The sequence below is a fragment of the Crinia signifera genome, chromosome 2 (genome assembly GCF_055691185.1).
Source record: "Crinia signifera chromosome 2, ASM5569118v1, whole genome shotgun sequence".
Classification (NCBI taxonomy): domain Eukaryota; kingdom Metazoa; phylum Chordata; class Amphibia; order Anura; family Myobatrachidae; genus Crinia; species Crinia signifera.
In genome coordinates this window covers 209,845,685-209,863,938 of record NC_139218.1, presented here as the reverse complement: position 1 = coordinate 209,863,938, position 18,254 = coordinate 209,845,685, and the positions used below count along the sequence as shown (strand labels likewise).

At 48.0% G+C, this 18,254-nt stretch overlaps 1 protein-coding gene across 4 annotated transcripts; it reads left to right on the top strand.

Moving 5' to 3' along the window:
• Nucleotides 1–4,518: 4,518 nt before the first annotated feature.
• LOC146060451 (gap junction alpha-2 protein-like) lies at nucleotides 4,519–18,254 on the top strand. 4 transcript variants are annotated; one of them, XM_083173662.1, is made up of 2 exons: nucleotides 4,519–4,624; nucleotides 16,935–18,254. In XM_083173662.1, the coding sequence occupies exon 2, from the start codon at nucleotides 16,947–16,949 to the stop codon at nucleotides 17,958–17,960; it is 1,014 nt and encodes a 337-aa protein (XP_083029788.1). In that variant the 5' UTR covers nucleotides 4,519–4,624; nucleotides 16,935–16,946; the 3' UTR covers nucleotides 17,961–18,254. The 4 variants fall into 4 exon arrangements, with proteins under 4 accessions (XP_083029788.1, XP_083029790.1, XP_083029786.1 ...); XM_083173664.1 differs by lacking the exon at nucleotides 4,519–4,624 and adding an exon at nucleotides 10,932–11,002; XM_083173660.1 differs by lacking the exon at nucleotides 4,519–4,624 and adding an exon at nucleotides 10,932–11,100.

The following is an 18,254-nucleotide window of genomic DNA, read 5'->3' as shown; positions in this document are numbered from 1 at the left end:
TACCAGCAAACTGTGTCCAGATGGAGCCATTTGCATTGTACCTGTCCCTGGCATGTCAATCACTGTAGTGCGCTGGGGATCCTAGCATGTGTGTGTCTCCGATGCTTACCCGCCCCATTCCTGGCAATGGACATGCAAGTGTCCGAGACGCTTGCGTGTCCATGTATGCTGGCGGGCCGCCCGCCAGATCGGAGCATCTGGCATGCCAGCGACAACAATGAGGCTGGCTCCATCTGTAAAATCAGCGTAGTACTGTCGGCAGCTGGTGTAGGCGTTACATTCAGGCAACGCTACTGTCGGCAACTGATGTGGACGTTATGTATAGGCAGCGATACTACTGTCAGCAGCTGGTGTGGGCATTATATATAGGCAGCGATACTACTGTCCGCAACTGATGTGGACGTTACACATCGCTACTACTGATGGCAGCTGGTGTGGGCGTTACATATAGGCAGCGCTACTACTGCTGGCAGCTGGCGTGGTCGTTACATATAGGCAGCGGTACTACTGTCGGCAGCTGGCGTGGGCATTACATATAGGCAGCGATACTACTGCCGGCAGCTGATGTGGGCGTTACATTTAGGCAGCGATACTATTGTCGGCAGGGGATGTGGGCTTTACATATAGGCAGCGCTACTGTCGGGAGCTGGAGTGGGCATTACATATAGGCAGCGCTACTGTCGGGAGCTGGTGCGGGCGTTACATATAGGCAGTGCTACTGTCGGCAGCTGATGTGGGCGTTACATATAGGCAGCGATACTACTGTAAGCAGCTGGTGTGGGCGTTACATATAGGCAGCGATACTACTGTCGGCAGCTGGTGCGGGCATTACATATAGGCAGCTCTACTACTGTCGGCAGCTGGTGTGGGCATTACATATAGGCAGCGATACTACTGTCGGGAGCTGGTGTGGGCGTTACATATAGACAGCGCTATTACCAGGGGCGGATTGGGAATTAAAAGCAGCCCGGGAAATAATTTGAAGCAGCCTTGGCGGGGGATCTGTTGTGCCCCGGAGGCGCGCCCAAATTTTTAGGGGGTGTGACCTAGTGGTATGGGGGCGTGGCCTATTTTAACGAGGTCACAACGAGGGATAATCTGGACAGTGCACGCCGAAGGCGTGCCCAAACATTACACCAAAATGCCTATTACACGTCACACACCCATATTATACCACATGCCATAATTCCCATTACACGTAATGCCAGGCGCAACAATACAAGAGGGACAGTGCATGTCGAAGGCGCGTGCCAATAACTTACACCGTAATGTCTATTATACCTCACACCCATTACATAGTATACTACATGCCCAGCCCATTACACAATAGGCCATGACTGGACAACAAAATAAAAAATAGGGACAATATGGACAGTGTCACAAACTCTAATGCCCATTACACATTATACCAAACACCATAATGCCCACACACTGTAATGGCTATTACATATTATACTATATAAGTGCTGCCTACCTACTGTACATGTTAATTGCCAGGACACTGGAGTGTGCAGGAGGCAGCGCGCCGTAAGGCAGAGGAGGTGGGCGGCCCAGACAGACACCTCCGGAAACTCAGGTCCCGGCCTGAAGGGACCAGGCAGGCCGTCACCCACGGGAGCACCAGAGCCCGCCTCCCGACTCTGCAGCTCCCACCTGATGTCCACGGGAGTGACGGGGGTGAGGGGGGAGATGGAGGTACAGGGGGATAGGCAGTGGCAGCCAGAGCACTGCAAAGACGCCACCTGCGGCTATTCAAATATCACACCTGCCCTGCTCGCAGTCCGGCAGCCAATCAGGAGCCGCTGCTCCTGATTGGCTGGCGGACCGCGAGCAGGGCAGGTGCGCTATTTGAAATAGCCACAGGCGGAACTGCTCCTGCTCGCCTCATCCTCATGGCGCTGCCGGTCTCTAGCTGGCTGTTTGTTTGTTTCGCGGCAGCGCCATGATCTTCTCCCACCAACGGCAGCATAGCCCAAAACAATTATGGCCCGGCCCACCGGGAAACGCCCGGTTCCCCGGTGGGCCAATCCGCCTCTGCATCCCAGCACACATAAACATGACATTTCGACCCTCCAGGACACATTAACATGTCACTCCCCTAGTACAAATGAACCTCCCCAGCACACATTAATATGCATCCCCCCACCCACCCAGAAGACATTAACACCCCTCCCATCACATACCTAACTGTGCTGTTGTGGCTGGCTGTTGTGGCTGGCTCCTCTCTCCATGCCTTGTAGCTCCTCCAGTGAGTGCACATGTGCACCATGCTCAGCAACAGAGCATCGGAGGACTGGCTGCTGGGCTGCTGCTATTGGGGAGGAAAGGGGGTAGCAGAGTGGAGATAGGGGAGGGAGGAGGTGCGACGCTGCTGCTGCTGCCAGCGCAGCGCAGCCATCACACACAGTGTGTGACAGACGCAGGCAGCGGTAGGCTAGGAGCTGTGTACGGGGGTTAGGGGGCGAGCTGCAATGGGAAAGGGGTATAAGTAAATATATAAAAAATGTAAATGATACATGTTTTCATCGAACAAGAGAGGGGGGTGCAAGTACAGAAAAAGGGGGCAAATGGTTGATGAGCTTATGTGGGTTTGGGTGCTACAAAAAGGGGTGCAGTTTTGCAAAAATAAAAATTAAATAGCTATGGGGGTACAGGCTTATTAAGCGTGTAGGGGGGTCGGCACACCACTATCAAAAGAAAGGTAGCTGCGCGTCTAAAGGTGGATGGTTTAAGGAGGGTTCCCAGGGGTGCAGAGCTTCATGGAAGAGGATGTGATGGCTTTTGCAGTGCTAGCATAGCGCTGCTCAGTGCCAGGTCATTCTGGTGCCACAGTGAAAAATAGACCCCGGAAAACCGCTATGAGGAGGGCTGGGCATCTAGAAATAGACGGTATGTGCTGTGACTAAGGGAGACTTGGGGCATCTGGGTCGAGACGGGTCTGAGGGGTGCTGTATTTGAAGTATAGAGCAGGGCAGAAGGAGGGTTCCTAGGGTGCAGAGCTTCACAGGTGAGGGTCCATTGGGGGTTGCAGCGCTCGCATTACGCTGCGCAGTGCCAGGTCTTTCTGGTGCTTGTAGTGCCACAGTAAAAAATAGACCCCCGGCAAACCGCAATCAAACATGGGGTACCTGGGTGTCTAAATATAGACGGGCTATGGTATGACTAGGGGAAGGTATTGGGGCATCTAGGTTTAAATGGGTATGGGGGTGCATACAGGGTACAGCCTTTCAAGTGAGCGCTTAGGGATGCAGCGTTGCAAGAGTCATGGGCGAGAGTGCTAAAAGAGTGGGAAGCAGAGCAAGGGCATTGTGGTTCTTCTACTAGCATCTAATACAAGTAGAGTTGGGCCTGGCCAGCTGGTACGCTATTGACGGCCGACACTACTGACGTATAACTATGAATTGGATGTCAACCATATTGACTGTAGAACTATTAGAAGATGCTTCTAATACATGTCCACCTATGTGCTGTCAACCTAAAGTAGGTCGACCTATTAGCGGTCGACCCTACTGATGGTGCACTTGGTTGTTATCGACCTATTTGATGACGACCTAGATACTGTCGATATATTGCCGATCGACCCCACGCAATCTATATTTAGGAGATTGACGTGGTGCTGTCGATGTAATAGCGGGTCGACCTAATGTGTCGAACTAAGTGCTGTTGATCTAATGGCAGGTCGGCCTAATATGTTTAGACCTAAGTGCTGTCGATGTACTGGCTGGTCGACCTAATGTGCGTCGGCATAGTTGGTGTCTAAGTGCTATCGATGTAATGGTGGGGTGCGGTTATGCTGCTGTCGATCTTCTTCATGTCGACATAATGTTCCTGGCGACCAACAGCATGTAGACCTGATATAAGCATCGACCTAATCCGTGTCTGTGTAGTGGTGTCGACCAGAGGCACAGCATTAAACATACACAAGGGGTCACAGATGCAGCATGAAATACATGCAGCAGACGTGTCACAGACACAGCGACACAGGATATGAGATACATCACATGTGGCTATTGTTAAAGTATATTTAATGGTTAATTAAACACATGTATCATAATGGGGGAAAAAGCCTAGCTAGAAAAACTTTTAGTTTTACCTTTAACCTTCTGCAGCCCACCATATCCATGGACTCTAAAGCAGTGTACACACACAGCAATATATTGCTCAGTGTCTCCTGTTCATCAACGACCACAGATGGTCACTGATGAACAGGAGACTGCTGGGGGAAGAGGCAGGGAAACAGCTCCTGCGACCATCAGGGGTTGCATACGGGAGCGTGCACCTGGCGATTTATCACCGACACCGTGACCATATTGCCAGCGATTTGTGCTGAGATCGCCCCGAGTGTACACAGCTTCACAATAATGCATACCTCCCAACATGACCCTCTCCAGGAGGGACACATTGCTCGGTTTCTGGATTTTCCTCTTAATTTATGATTAGTATCACCTGTGCTTAAGCAGCTTTATCAATTAACCTGTTTAAAACAGGTGATGGCATTCATACAATCAGAGGGAAGTCCAGAAACAGAGCATTGTGTCCCTCACAAATAGTAACAGTTGTGTTGGTCAAGCTGAGGTAGAGATGTCCTAATTTTACAAATTAGGAGAGTGCGCAAGGCTGACAGGTGAGAATAGCTGTGTGATATCAGTGGTGTAAATAGATAACACACAACATGCTACAGCTTGCTCTACTAAATGGTTCTTATGAGCTATACTGTAAAGGTCCATACACACTGGGCAACTATGCCTAGCGTGTATAGACAGCGATGATTACATCATCACTACGGGGAAAGCCGCTCAGTGCATACACACAGTGCATTCCCCCTACCCAGCGCCGACGGAGGGGGGGAGAGGACGGCTTTGCATAGCGCAGCAGATGAGCGGCTTTCCAGGAGATGTTGCGCAGCAGCGCTCACCACTCATCGGCCGGCCATACACACTGGGCGACTGCTGTTTTGAGCGACTTTCAGCTCAAAGTCGCCCAGTGTGTATGGGCCTTAACTGTATTGAAACCATGTCTTGGGGTAATGGATAACCTAGAGATGAATAGAGACCATGAATCTCTGTAAAGAAGATTGCCCTTTCAGGTCACCTAATCCTGCTGCCTCACCTAAAGCTGGGTGCGCACCTACAGATTTTTCTGTCCAATCTATCTGGTAGGAATAAAAATCTGTATATGTCCTGGTTGCCTACCTGACCCTCTCCTTCAGGGAGAAAATGCTCTGCCCCGTGATAGGCAGACTATAGGATGATATGATGTAGATTGTGCATTTTTTCTCATGTCAGATTAACTGTTTGGTAGACTGTAATATCGCTGCTTAGACCAACCGCCTGGTAGACAGCAAATAATCTCTGCTCACGCAGCACCCCACCACAGGGGAACCTGCGGGGGACGCGCTACATAGCAGCTAATAACAGTGCAGCACACAGCCAATCAAGGCAATAATAGATATCTGACCAACCACCAAATACCAGTAATGGCTAAAAAGGTGTAATTGGCATATAATTTAAAAGTGTGCTTACAGCAATATATGTCAAATGCTGCTAAAAAAAACCTGCAAATAATCCGTTTGGCAATTTGCCAGCAGAACAGTGCCAAATATTTAGTCACCAGCAGAGGTCAGCAGTGACCAGTGGAAGTGTACATAAAAACAAAATTTACTGTATTATACATACATTGTTATTTGTTTCAACACTTCTCCCCTATTGTTATTACAAATTAAATCAGTCCAATATTACTCAGCCTATCAAGGCCAATAGGAGTAACTTTTTGGTAGACTGTAAAACCCCTGCCTACGCAGTATTACACCTCAGGATAATCTGTGGGGGACGTATTGTATACCAAATAAACAGTAAAGTGCAGCACATAGCTGAATTCAAGGCAAAAATACACATCTGACCAATCAGCAAATGCCAAAAAGCAGCTAAATAGGTGCATTTGGCAGAAGTTTAAAGTGTATCTGCAACAATGCAACTTTTCAGGCAATCTGCCAGCAATTACATACTCAGTCACCAGCAGTGACCAGTGGAAAAGTGTACAGAAAAATTAATTGTGAAAAATATATTTACTGCCTATACACTTCCTAGCCTATTGAGGCCAATAATAAAATATACCCAGTCCTTACAGTGTGACATACAATTATCAAGGCACACACCCCAAGGGAACATTCCCTGAACATCACACTCTACAACTACATCCTCCTATTTAAGTCTGCCTACACGTTTTAAAAATTCTTTCCAACACCAATCTTTATTTTTCGTCACTGTATATGTGTATGTAGGTCTTGATTTTTTAACCTCTTATTTCGCAAAGTGGTGGGTAACTCCTCGTCAATACCAAATAAAATAAAGACAATTGGAGTCCCCACATTTTTAAAATCTAAAGTTTATTAAAATAAAATTTAAAAAAATTCTTTCTGATTGAAGTGCATCCACCTACAACTGTCTTTTTTCTCCTTTTTTTTTATCACTGACCCCCAGTTGGTATCACCCCCAACTATATCCAATAATAATAGCGGTAATTGCCCAATAATATAGGGCATAAAATAGAAAAATTGAGTGCAGAATCCATAACCCACCTGTCCCTGGACTTCCCTGGTCATATATGATTGCTATCACCTGTGGTGAAACACCTTTCTTATCCATTACCTAGCTCCCCACAGGTGATGGCAATCATATATTACAAGGGAAGTCCAGGAACCGAGTATTTTCTCCCTGGAGGGTCAGGTAGGCAACCAATGTATGGGACCAAATGAGAATCCCACTTTTGCTCCCTAACGCAGGAAAACACACAAAGGTCATTGACATAAATTGGTTACATCCATTTGATTTAATAAATTGTTTTTATCCATTTTCAACTATTTGTGAGTGAATGGTTGTTTGTTATTTGCTCCCATACATTACCAGATGATTGTTATCACCAGATTGGACAGATAATCCTGTAGGTGTGTACCCAGACACATCCCTTCCGATGCCTGGACTCTATGAGTAGCACATGCAGAGCAGCAGCACGCCGATAATGAGAGCTTGGGGGTATGGGTGAAAACCGGACCAGGACAAAAACCCCGGACCGCCGGACCAGACATCAAACTCTGCATTTTGGAGCTTGTGGCCTCCGGTCCGGGGGGTGTCCTGTTCGGGGGTGTCCTGTCCGGGGGGGCTGCCTGTCACACCTGTCACCAGGGAGAGGAGCAGGGGGAGAATAAAGTCTCCCTGTATGGTCCGGCCATGTAGCTAAAACCAGACGGTCCGGACCACACAGGGAGGCTGTAATCACCCCTCCCCCATGTCCCTGGTGATAGCTATCACAGGGACCCCCCCCCCCGACAAGACACCCCCCCGGACAGGACACCCCCCGGACCGGACCCTACAAGCTCCGGACTGCAGATTGTGATGTCCTGTCCGGAGTGTAGTCCGGTCCGGTTTTTACATAGTCCCAGAGCTTGGCTAGAGTCAGGGAGCAGTGCAGCTGAAACCTACTTCAGTCAAGGAGAGGGGAGTGTCACTGTGGCTGTGTATGTACACCATGTATATATCATTATAGCCCCTGTGGAAGGTGTTATTGTGGCACTTACACAGACATTGGGGTATATCTGCAGATTGCTGTACACGTGTAAGTATTTATTAATAGTGATGATAGAAGTTTGGGAATCTTGTTTCTATGGTTTGGTGGCTGCTATTTGTGGGCAGGCTATTTGCATTATGCAGCCTTGCAGCTTATTTATTTATTACCAGTTATTTATATAGCGCACACATATTCCGCAGCACTTTACAGAGAATATTTCAACATTCACATCAGTCCCTGCCCCAGTGGTGCTTACAATCTATGTTCTCTCTCTCTCTCTCTGTATATTTTTGTTTGTAAATGGAAAAAAAATCAGATTTTAAATAATCAACAAATCCCCAGCCTCATGCTGTGATCTGATGTTTACTTTTATACAGATATAATTTAAAGGATATCAACAAGTGATTGCCGCATATGCTGGCCACAGTGTTAAACCTATTTTCTTTGATTATTAATTTGTTCCATTTTCTGCATTATACCTTGCGGATTGGCAATAGATGCCACAGGAAAGAACCCTGCGGGGCCACCTGTGCCTGATAGAGGGTGACAGACCCTCAGGTGTGAGATTGTTAGGGGTACATGCAGGGATCTCATCAGAAATTGTGTGGTCTGGGCAGGGCCGGTGCTAGGGTGTCCGGCGCCCTCCTGCAAACCATACATGTTGCGCCCTTTCACATTACCATTGCAGCCCATTTGTGGGAGTGTATGCAACATGCGATCCTATGGAGGATCTTGGGTGCATGTACATGTATGCATACACCATCTCAGTGCTGTGTCCACACTAAAGGTGCCCATACACGCTGCGAGCCCATACACGTTATGGGCTAGATCACATCGCATCGCACGGCATGCATGCAATGTGTGCGCGATGCGATCCGAAAGCAGTACAAAAAGTATGTGCAGCACTCGTGACTGAGGGGGAAAGGAGGGGAGAGAAGGAGGAGATGGAAGAAGAGGGGAGGAGATAGAGGGGGCAGAGTGTTGAGGACTGGCAGCGGCACTGGCACAGCACACTGAGAAGAGGGAAGGAAGGGGAGACGGCACTGCTGCCTGTTCGTCATTTGATTGACAGCTGACAGGCGCAGGGAGCAATGGGTAGGGGGCGGATCCGGACATGACATATCATCCAGGCATTCACAGACAGCGCTACATGCCTCAGCGCAAGTGTCCGTGAGGAAGAGGGGGCAGGTCGCAGGAGGTGGACAGTGTGTGCGCAGTGCAGGGAGCTACTCAGCCTCTCCATACTGCCACCCGCTGTCAGACAGGCGCTGTGGGCGGCGTGCAGGAGGCAGTGACAGTGAGGGCTAAGGCAGCTTTAGCAGAGCAGGGAGGAAGACAGCGCCTTTTCAGCATGGCGCCTCCCTGCTTTGCAGGAGCTGCTGAGTGGGTAGCGCCGGCCCTGGGTCTGGGATTGACTAAATAGGCAGGACCACCATTGTCAGCAGCACTGGCCACGCCTTTCTACCTCCACATTGCTTTAAGGAAAATGTGAACTATGACAAATAATACTTTATAAAACTCCAGTCCTGAGCCGCCTTTCTGTCTGGGCCCAGGACTGGAGACCTGGGTAGAGGGTTGCATGCTGGTAAGTGTGTACGGGAGCCACATTTTGGATATAGATGAATCCCCCCTTTCAATATACCCACCTTCTAAACCAGGCTTGCCTACCTTCCCGCAGCGGGAGGCTCCCGGCTTGCTGACAGGAAATCATGTGCTGTGTGACTGCCAGGGCAAGGCATGGGAAGGAGCAGAGCTGACAGCCAGAGTTCTGCTTCTTCCCGGAGGCTGGCCCCGCCCACCACACTGACTGAGCTCCGTGAGGCCAGCTCTTCCTGCTTCTGAAGTTTTCTGACTCTGGGCATGTGGTGAGCTGCCTCCCCCACCACACCGCTGGGTCCCTGCACCTTCCAGGGTGGAGCAACACAGCCAGGTGAGTGCTGTGTATATAATGTGGGGGGTGTATATAATGTGGGAGTGGGGGGTGTAAATAATGTGGGAGTGGGGGGGGTGTATATAATGTGGGGGAATGGTGTGTGTATAATGTGGGGGTGCATATAATGTGGGAGTGGGGTGTGTATATAATGTGGGGGAGGAGGGGGGATTTGGGTAATATAATACACTACAGTGGTGTGTATGTGTACTGGCTGTGATATGATGAGGGGGGGTGTATAATGTAATATAAAAGGTGTGAGTACTGAATGTTATATGGGGCACTGTGTAATATGGTGATGTGCACTGGCTGTTATATGGGGGGGGGGGGGGCTGTGTGTAATGTATCATGGTGGTGTGTATACTGCAGGGCTGGACAAAAGGTTGATCGCGATCTATCGCTCAATCATGTGGCTCCTGCTGGTAGATCACAATCAAGTGCCATTATCTCCCATGTAAATATCTGCTGAAGCCTCCGAGAAGTTCTCTGAGGCTTCAGCATTCTCAATGATGCAGCGCGCGGGTGACGTCATGATGCCGCCTGTGCACAGTAACTGAGGACCCTGCAGCGAGCGGGGAAGGGGGGGTGTCTTCACAATTGTAAGTTCTTTCCAGATGCTGCCTGTTATGGAGTTTTGTGCCCCCTAAGAGTGTGTGTGTGTATGTGTGTGTGTGCATACACACACATATATGTGTGTGTGTGTGTGTGTGTGTGTATATATATAGATAGATAGATAGATAGATGTCGACTGGAAGCAGAGGCGGCACTCAGCGGACTTAGTGAAAAAGGAGCACGTTTGCTCCGAAACGTTGGAGACACTTGTTGTGATATAAAGCATTTTCACTAAGTCCGCTGAGTGCCGCCTCTGCTTCCAGTTGACATCTATTCATCCCTCCAGGAAGGCACCAGTGGCAGTTGACACTCCGAAGGACGAGTGCCGGGCTGACACCGCTGTCTATGTATGTATGTATGTATGTATGTGTATATATAAATTTATTTTAAGGGGGCACAAATCTCCATCGCAGGCAGATGGGTGAAAACCGGACCAGGACAAAAACCCCGGACCGCCGGACCAGACATCAAACTCTGCATTTTGGAGCTTGTGGCCTCCGGTCCGGGGGGTGTCCTGTTCGGGGGTGTCCTGTCCGGGGGGGCTGCCTGTCACACCTGTCACCAGGGAGAGGAGCAGGGGGAGAATAAAGTCTCCCTGTATGGTCCGGCCATGTAGCTAAAACCAGACGGTCCGGACCACACAGGGAGGCTGTAATCACCCCTCCCCCATGTCCCTGGTGATAGCTATCACAGGGACCCCCCCCCCCGACAAGACACCCCCCCGGACAGGACACCCCCCGGACCGGACCCTACAAGCTCCGGACTGCAGATTGTGATGTCCTGTCCGGAGTGTAGTCCGGTCCGGTTTTTACATAGTCCCAGAGCTTGGCTAGAGTCAGGGAGCAGTGCAGCTGAAACCTACTTCAGTCAAGGAGAGGGGAGTGTCACTGTGGCTGTGTATGTACACCATGTATATATCATTATAGCCCCTGTGGAAGGTGTTATTGTGGCACTTACACAGACATTGGGGTATATCTGCAGATTGCTGTACACGTGTAAGTATTTATTAATAGTGATGATAGAAGTTTGGGAATCTTGTTTCTATGGTTTGGTGGCTGCTATTTGTGGGCAGGCTATTTGCATTATGCAGCCTTGCAGCTTATTTATTTATTACCAGTTATTTATATAGCGCACACATATTCCGCAGCACTTTACAGAGAATATTTCAACATTCACATCAGTCCCTGCCCCAGTGGTGCTTACAATCTATGTTCTCTCTCTCTCTCTCTCTCTGTATATTTTTGTTTGTAAATGGAAAAAAAATCAGATTTTAAATAATCAACAAATCCCCAGCCTCATGCTGTGATCTGATGTTTACTTTTATACAGATATAATTTAAAGGATATCAACAAGTGATTGCCGCATATGCTGGCCACAGTGTTAAACCTATTTTCTTTGATTATTAATTTGTTCCATTTTCTGCATTATACCTTGCGGATTGGCAATAGATGCCACAGGAAAGAACCCTGCGGGGCCACCTGTGCCTGATAGAGGGTGACAGACCCTCAGGTGTGAGATTGTTAGGGGTACATGCAGGGATCTCATCAGAAATTGTGTGGTCTGGGATTGACTAAATAGGCAGGACCACCATTGTCAGCAGCACTGGCCACGCCTTTCTACCTCCACATTGCTTTAAGGAAAATGTGAACTATGACAAATAATACTTTATAAAACTCCAGTCCTGAGCCGCCTTTCTGTCTGGGCCCAGGACTGGAGACCTGGGTAGAGGGTTGCATGCTGGTAAGTGTGTACGGGAGCCACATTTTGGATATAGATGAATCCCCCCTTTCAATATACCCACCTTCTAAACCAGGCTTGCCTACCTTCCCGCAGCGGGAGGCTCCCGGCTTGCTGACAGGAAATCATGTGCTGTGTGACTGCCAGGGCAAGGCATGGGAAGGAGCAGAGCTGACAGCCAGAGTTCTGCTTCTTCCCGGAGGCTGGCCCCGCCCACCACACTGACTGAGCTCCGTGAGGCCAGCTCTTCCTGCTTCTGAAGTTTTCTGACTCTGGGCATGTGGTGAGCTGCCTCCCCCACCACACCGCTGGGTCCCTGCACCTTCCAGGGTGGAGCAACACAGCCAGGTGAGTGCTGTGTATATAATGTGGGGGGTGTATATAATGTGGGAGTGGGGGGTGTAAATAATGTGGGAGTGGGGGGGGTGTATATAATGTGGGGGAATGGTGTGTGTATAATGTGGGGGTGCATATAATGTGGGAGTGGGGTGTGTATATAATGTGGGGGAGGAGGGGGGATTTGGGTAATATAATACACTACAGTGGTGTGTATGTGTACTGGCTGTGATATGATGAGGGGGGGTGTATAATGTAATATAAAAGGTGTGAGTACTGAATGTTATATGGGGCACTGTGTAATATGGTGATGTGCACTGGCTGTTATATGGGGGGGGGGGGCTGTGTGTAATGTATCATGGTGGTGTGTATACTGCAGGGCTGGACAAAAGGTTGATCGCGATCTATCGCTCAATCATGTGGCTCCTGCTGGTAGATCACAATCAAGTGCCATTATCTCCCATGTAAATATCTGCTGAAGCCTCCGAGAAGTTCTCTGAGGCTTCAGCATTCTCAATGATGCAGCGCGCGGGTGACGTCATGATGCCGCCTGTGCACAGTAACTGAGGACCCTGCAGCGAGCGGGGAAGGGGGGGTGTCTTCACAATTGTAAGTTCTTTCCAGATGCTGCCTGTTATGGAGTTTTGTGCCCCCTAAGAGTGTGTGTGTGTATGTGTGTGTGTGCATACACACACATATATGTGTGTGTGTGTGTGTGTGTGTGTATATATATAGATAGATAGATAGATAGATGTCGACTGGAAGCAGAGGCGGCACTCAGCGGACTTAGTGAAAAAGGAGCACGTTTGCTCCGAAACGTTGGAGACACTTGTTGTGATATAAAGCATTTTCACTAAGTCCGCTGAGTGCCGCCTCTGCTTCCAGTTGACATCTATTCATCCCTCCAGGAAGGCACCAGTGGCAGTTGACACTCCGAAGGACGAGTGCCGGGCTGACACCGCTGTCTATGTATGTATGTATGTATGTATGTGTATATATAAATTTATTTTAAGGGGGCACAAATCTCCATCGCAGGCAGAAACTGGGATGAACTTACACTTGTGAAGACACCCCCGCATAACAGAATTCCCTGTCTCTGAATGTGAATTTCGGGCACATTCCCTGTGTCAGAATGTGAATTTTGGGCACATTCCCTGTGTCAGAATGTGAATTTTGGGCACATTCCCTGTGTCAGAATGTGAATTTCAGGCACATTCCCTCCGTCAGAGTTTTCTTCTGCTACTGCAGGACACACCCCTTAATGGCAATAGGTGGGTGGAGCATTACACACCCTCTAAGCGGCACAGCGCATTCTTCTACCATCTAAAATCTCCCTGAAACTAGTTTTCAAAAGTAGGCAAGACCCTGCCTCCAATGAGGGCTGCTTACAGAAATTTTCCAGTTTGATTTTCCATTCCAATCCAATCCACCCCTGGTACAGCTCCAGATTTTAGAATTAAACTTCTTTTCATGTTTAATAGTACATATGTGTCCTTTCTTACTGCTGCCAAACAACCCCTCTCAATGCACCAGCAATTCCACCATCCTGAGCAGTGTATTGCTCGCTACACTGATTAATCTGTTGTGTGACACTTGTACATACTGTATGAGTCTTCGTAAAAAAAAAAGGGCTCCAATGTGAGCGGTTGCAGATTTTCACATCTTGGGATCCATTTATTATGGATCGTATATTCAATGTGATCTGGTCAGGATCTTACCGCTCAGTATTGCATTCCAATATGTGATCCTAATGGCAGAATGTACTACTGTGCAGACGTAGAGACCGGAGGCCCTGTTATCTGCTCTGCCGGGTTCCCCACTACTGACATAGCGGCCGGCGGTGCGGATAGTAGCCCATATGCTACAATGGGCTACTGCCATTCTGAGATGGCGGTAGCTGCGTGGGGCCATATCGTGCATCGGCCAGCATCACACAAACTTATGGGAATGTGGCTGTGTGCGGGACTGGAGAGATCGCAGATATCTGGGGATACTTAACATTCGCTTAACGATGAAAACAGGTGTTTTGGGGAATTAGCAACAAATATTGAATGATAAATGGGCCCCCTATCATGTTTCATCTGCAACTTTGTACATGTGAGAAAAAAACAATTTGGCATGATGTAGCGCTGCCCTTACCATTAAAAATGCATGCCTTCATTCCCTGGGTCATCCCACTGGGTGTGCAGCACACCTGATGGGACAACTCTGGGAACAAAATGTAAGAGCATTTGATCGACCATACACATTTGACAAGAGGTAGCTAAATCCAGTCCCCGAAAGCTACCAACAGTTCAAAATTTTCCAGGTCATCTGGGAGGTGCACAGATGTAGTCATTACTCACTGACCCACTTTAAAATATAAATAATTACTTCACAATTTTTACTTATATGCTCATTGCCAGGGGTTTCTTATCCATTGCCAGTGGTGTTTTTCTTGTTACCAGAGGGTTACATGCCCATTGCTAGGGGATTACATGCTCGTTGTAAAGGTTTTACATGCTCATTGCCAAGGACAATATATATAATTATCCATCTATAGCGCGACCCAGAATCCATAACTTCCGGGTTGTGATATAAGCTACCCAGGAGGACCTCCTAGCATGTACACACCATTGCAAAACACTTCAGGGTGGTTTTGTTAAAACTAAAATATGATAATGAATTAGAACCAAAACACGGGTTTACATGGCATCCCTACTTATGTGTACTTGGGGTAACAGTCAAAGGAGGAAATTCTCTAAACTAAAAATGCGGCATAAACCCCGTTATCAGGTTTTTACCGCATTTTGGGATGCTCTAAGCATCCCCCGCCTGGGTTATCGCGACGGGGGTCATCGCCAGAAAAATCTGGCGATGCCCCATAGAAGCCTATGGGCTTCTAACGCGACTAACCACTGCACCGACCCACTCACCTGTGTCCGGGCAGCACAGAGCTGTGCTGCCCGGACCTGTAACCTCCTCCCTGCACTATGATCCTCTTCCGGGTGCAGGTAGAAGGAGAGCCTGGGTAAGGGAGGGAGGGGGGAGCCGCCGGGTCCCGGTGGGACCCACTGTCTCCCACCGCAAAGGACAGCTCTTAATGCAAGAGCTGTCCTTTGCCATAATTTTCGCATATGTTACAGCATATGCGATAATTATGTTAAGCGGTAGCCGGCGATGGGCGGCGGTAAGGGGGTGTGGATGTTAAAGCATCCCCCCCAAAGTATTATAATACCTGTATTTTCTTTTTTTTTTTCTGTTTAACAATCTTTACTCAAGTACGGTATGGATGTCACTAAAACTGGGACTGTGAAGCTGGGTACACACAAGTGATATACAGGGCGGGATGCAGTCAAAATCCCGACGATCAAAATCCCGAATGGGTCATAATACCGACAAGGACAAAATCCCGACATGGACAAAATCCCAACATTTAAAATCCCGACAAGGACAAAATCCCGACATTTAAAATCCCGACAGGGTCAAAATACGGACATATAGAATGTACAGGTGAAACAGTCAACATGACTTTTCGTCGACCGGTCGCAAGGTTGACAAGGGTTTTTTCACTGTTTTTTGATCCGACATGTGCCGAAAGGCGGTATTTCATGCCTTACCATCCACTAGGGCGTGGTGGGAGTATAAAATAGTGTGCTGAGCGCAGCGAGGCACCGTGCCCGAAGCATGGCGAGCCATGGGAGGGACTGCGGTTCACTTCCAACTGTGTCCATGTCGACTGTCTCGACATTCGGGTCAAAAAACAGTAAAAAAAAACATGTCGACCTTGCGACCTGTCGACGGAAAGTCATGTTGACTGTTTCACCTGTACATTCTATACGTCGGTATTTTGACCATGTCGGTATTTTAAATGACGGGATTTTGTCCGTGTCGGGATTTTGACCCTGTCGGGATTTTGACCGTCGGTATTTCATACCGAATCCTACCGGGCAGGTGGATAAGACTGGCATGTTGCCAACATCGCTCAGTATGTCGCATTTAAGACAATGTTCGGTTTGATGTGCTGCACATGGAACATAGAAATATTGCTAGCGACACCATGCATGCTAATGAAGCACGGAACAGTGGCCCTCATTCTTGTTGACTGTGTAAGCTGCCAAGGTCACAGCTTACTGAGTCCCAGAGGGGCCACCCCACCGAATCGATGCCCCCCCACATCCCCTCGCATGTCCCGATGGTTGACTTATATTTGCTAGCTCTGGATAAAATTATTTCAGCGGAGACGGACTTATATTTGTGGGCTTCCGGCTGAAGATGGGGTGGACGGCTGATGTCATGTGACGTCAGCCGCCCACCCGCGTCATGCTGCCACTTGCATGGAAACACCCAGCGTTTGCATGGGAATGCCCAAGAAACGCTGGACGTTCCCATGCCCCCCCCCCCCCCCCACACACACACACACACACACACACACATACTGTGCAAGAACCACGCCTACAGTGCAGGTTGATGAGGGCGCGTGCACATAAGGCCTGCATATAACGAATTATGCACATGTGCAGGTCAAAAACATCGGTCCCCAGTTCATTCTGCTCATCATTAACATTTCTGAAGTGTGTGCACACAATTCGAGCTGACAGGGATTTGTTCCAGTGAACGAATGCCCGTCACTCTAGTGTGTATGCAGCTTTAGTGTACCTTGAATAGAGAAACTTTAATTACAGTATGGCCCTGTTTAATATTCTCTAAATTTGCATTATTAGGCTTTTATTTTTGTATGTGTCTATATATAATATATATATTTTTTTATTTTCAGGTTCAGAGGAATATGGCGGGATGGGATTTGCTTAAAATTCTGCTTGATGAAGTCCAGGAACATTCCACCCTCATTGGGAAAGTCTGGCTAACTGTGCTTTTTATCTTCAGAATTCTCATTCTGAGCTTAGCAGGAGATTCAGTTTGGGGAGATGAGCAATCTGACTTCACTTGTAATACAGAGCAACCAGGTTGTAACAATGTGTGTTATGATAAGGCTTTTCCTATCTCACATGTCCGCTACTGGGTGCTGCAGTTTCTCTTTGTCAGCACCCCTACCTTGGTCTACCTTGGTCATGTGGTTTACTTGTCAAGGAGAGAAGAAAAATTGAAACAGAGGAGGGCAGAATTGATGTCCATTGATGCACAGAAGTCAAAGACTGAGAATGATTTGAAAAAGCAAGTACCTATGAAAAAGGTGAAAATCACAGGAGCTTTAATGTATACCTATGCAATCAGTATTCTCTTTAAAAGTATTTTTGAAGCTGGATTTGTTTTTGGACAGTGGTATCTTTATGGTTTTGTGATGCCACCAGTCTTTGTCTGTACAAGGGTACCTTGTCCGCACAAAGTGGACTGTTTTGTTTCTCGGCCAATGGAAAAGACCATTTTCATAATCTTCATGCTGGTAGTATCTCTCATATCTTTGCTGCTCAATTTGTTGGAACTTATTCACCTCTGCTGCAAGCAGTTCCGGCAAACTGTAAGGGTGGAGTTAGCTTGCCCTCCCACATCTGGTTATGCAAAAGGGGTTCCAAGCAGAGTTCACTCATTGCAAACTTATTCTTATCCTACACCGAGTGACCACGATACAGAGCTGCCAGGATACAACAAAATTTCTGATGGGAGCAAATGTTCAAGCATTCACATGGAACAGCAGGTTAATAGCCTTGAGAAGGCAAAGCTACCCTCTGATTCTTGGTCCCATGGTCTATCCATGGTGGTTACTGGTGTCCCAGGTTTAGTTTCCAACCTTGCTCCTACTACATGTAGCTCTCAGACTGCCTGCAAACAACAGTATGTTTAATGCTTTACTGTAGTGGGACTTATTTGTCACTTTATTTCACAAGTATAATGGCTACTGATTAATGGCGGTGAGCAATGTATACTGGTTTGAGCACCTTGAAATGACACCAAATACTGGTTATAGACCTGTTCATTTCCTGTACTGTATGGTAAGGACTGAAGGCTAAATTCATGCAGCCATAATATGATTTCAGGAATAGTCTGTCAGTTTCGAAGATATGAGGTTCTCACAATGTTAAAGCATACACCTAAAACTAAATAAAATATGAGCACAGTTGTAAACTACATTTTTGTC

Bases quoted from the DNA above. Each gene is read 5' to 3' on its own strand.
- LOC146060451 (XM_083173662.1), top strand. From the start codon at position 16,947: ATGGCGGGATGGGATTTGCTTAAAATTCTGCTTGATGAAGTCCAGGAA.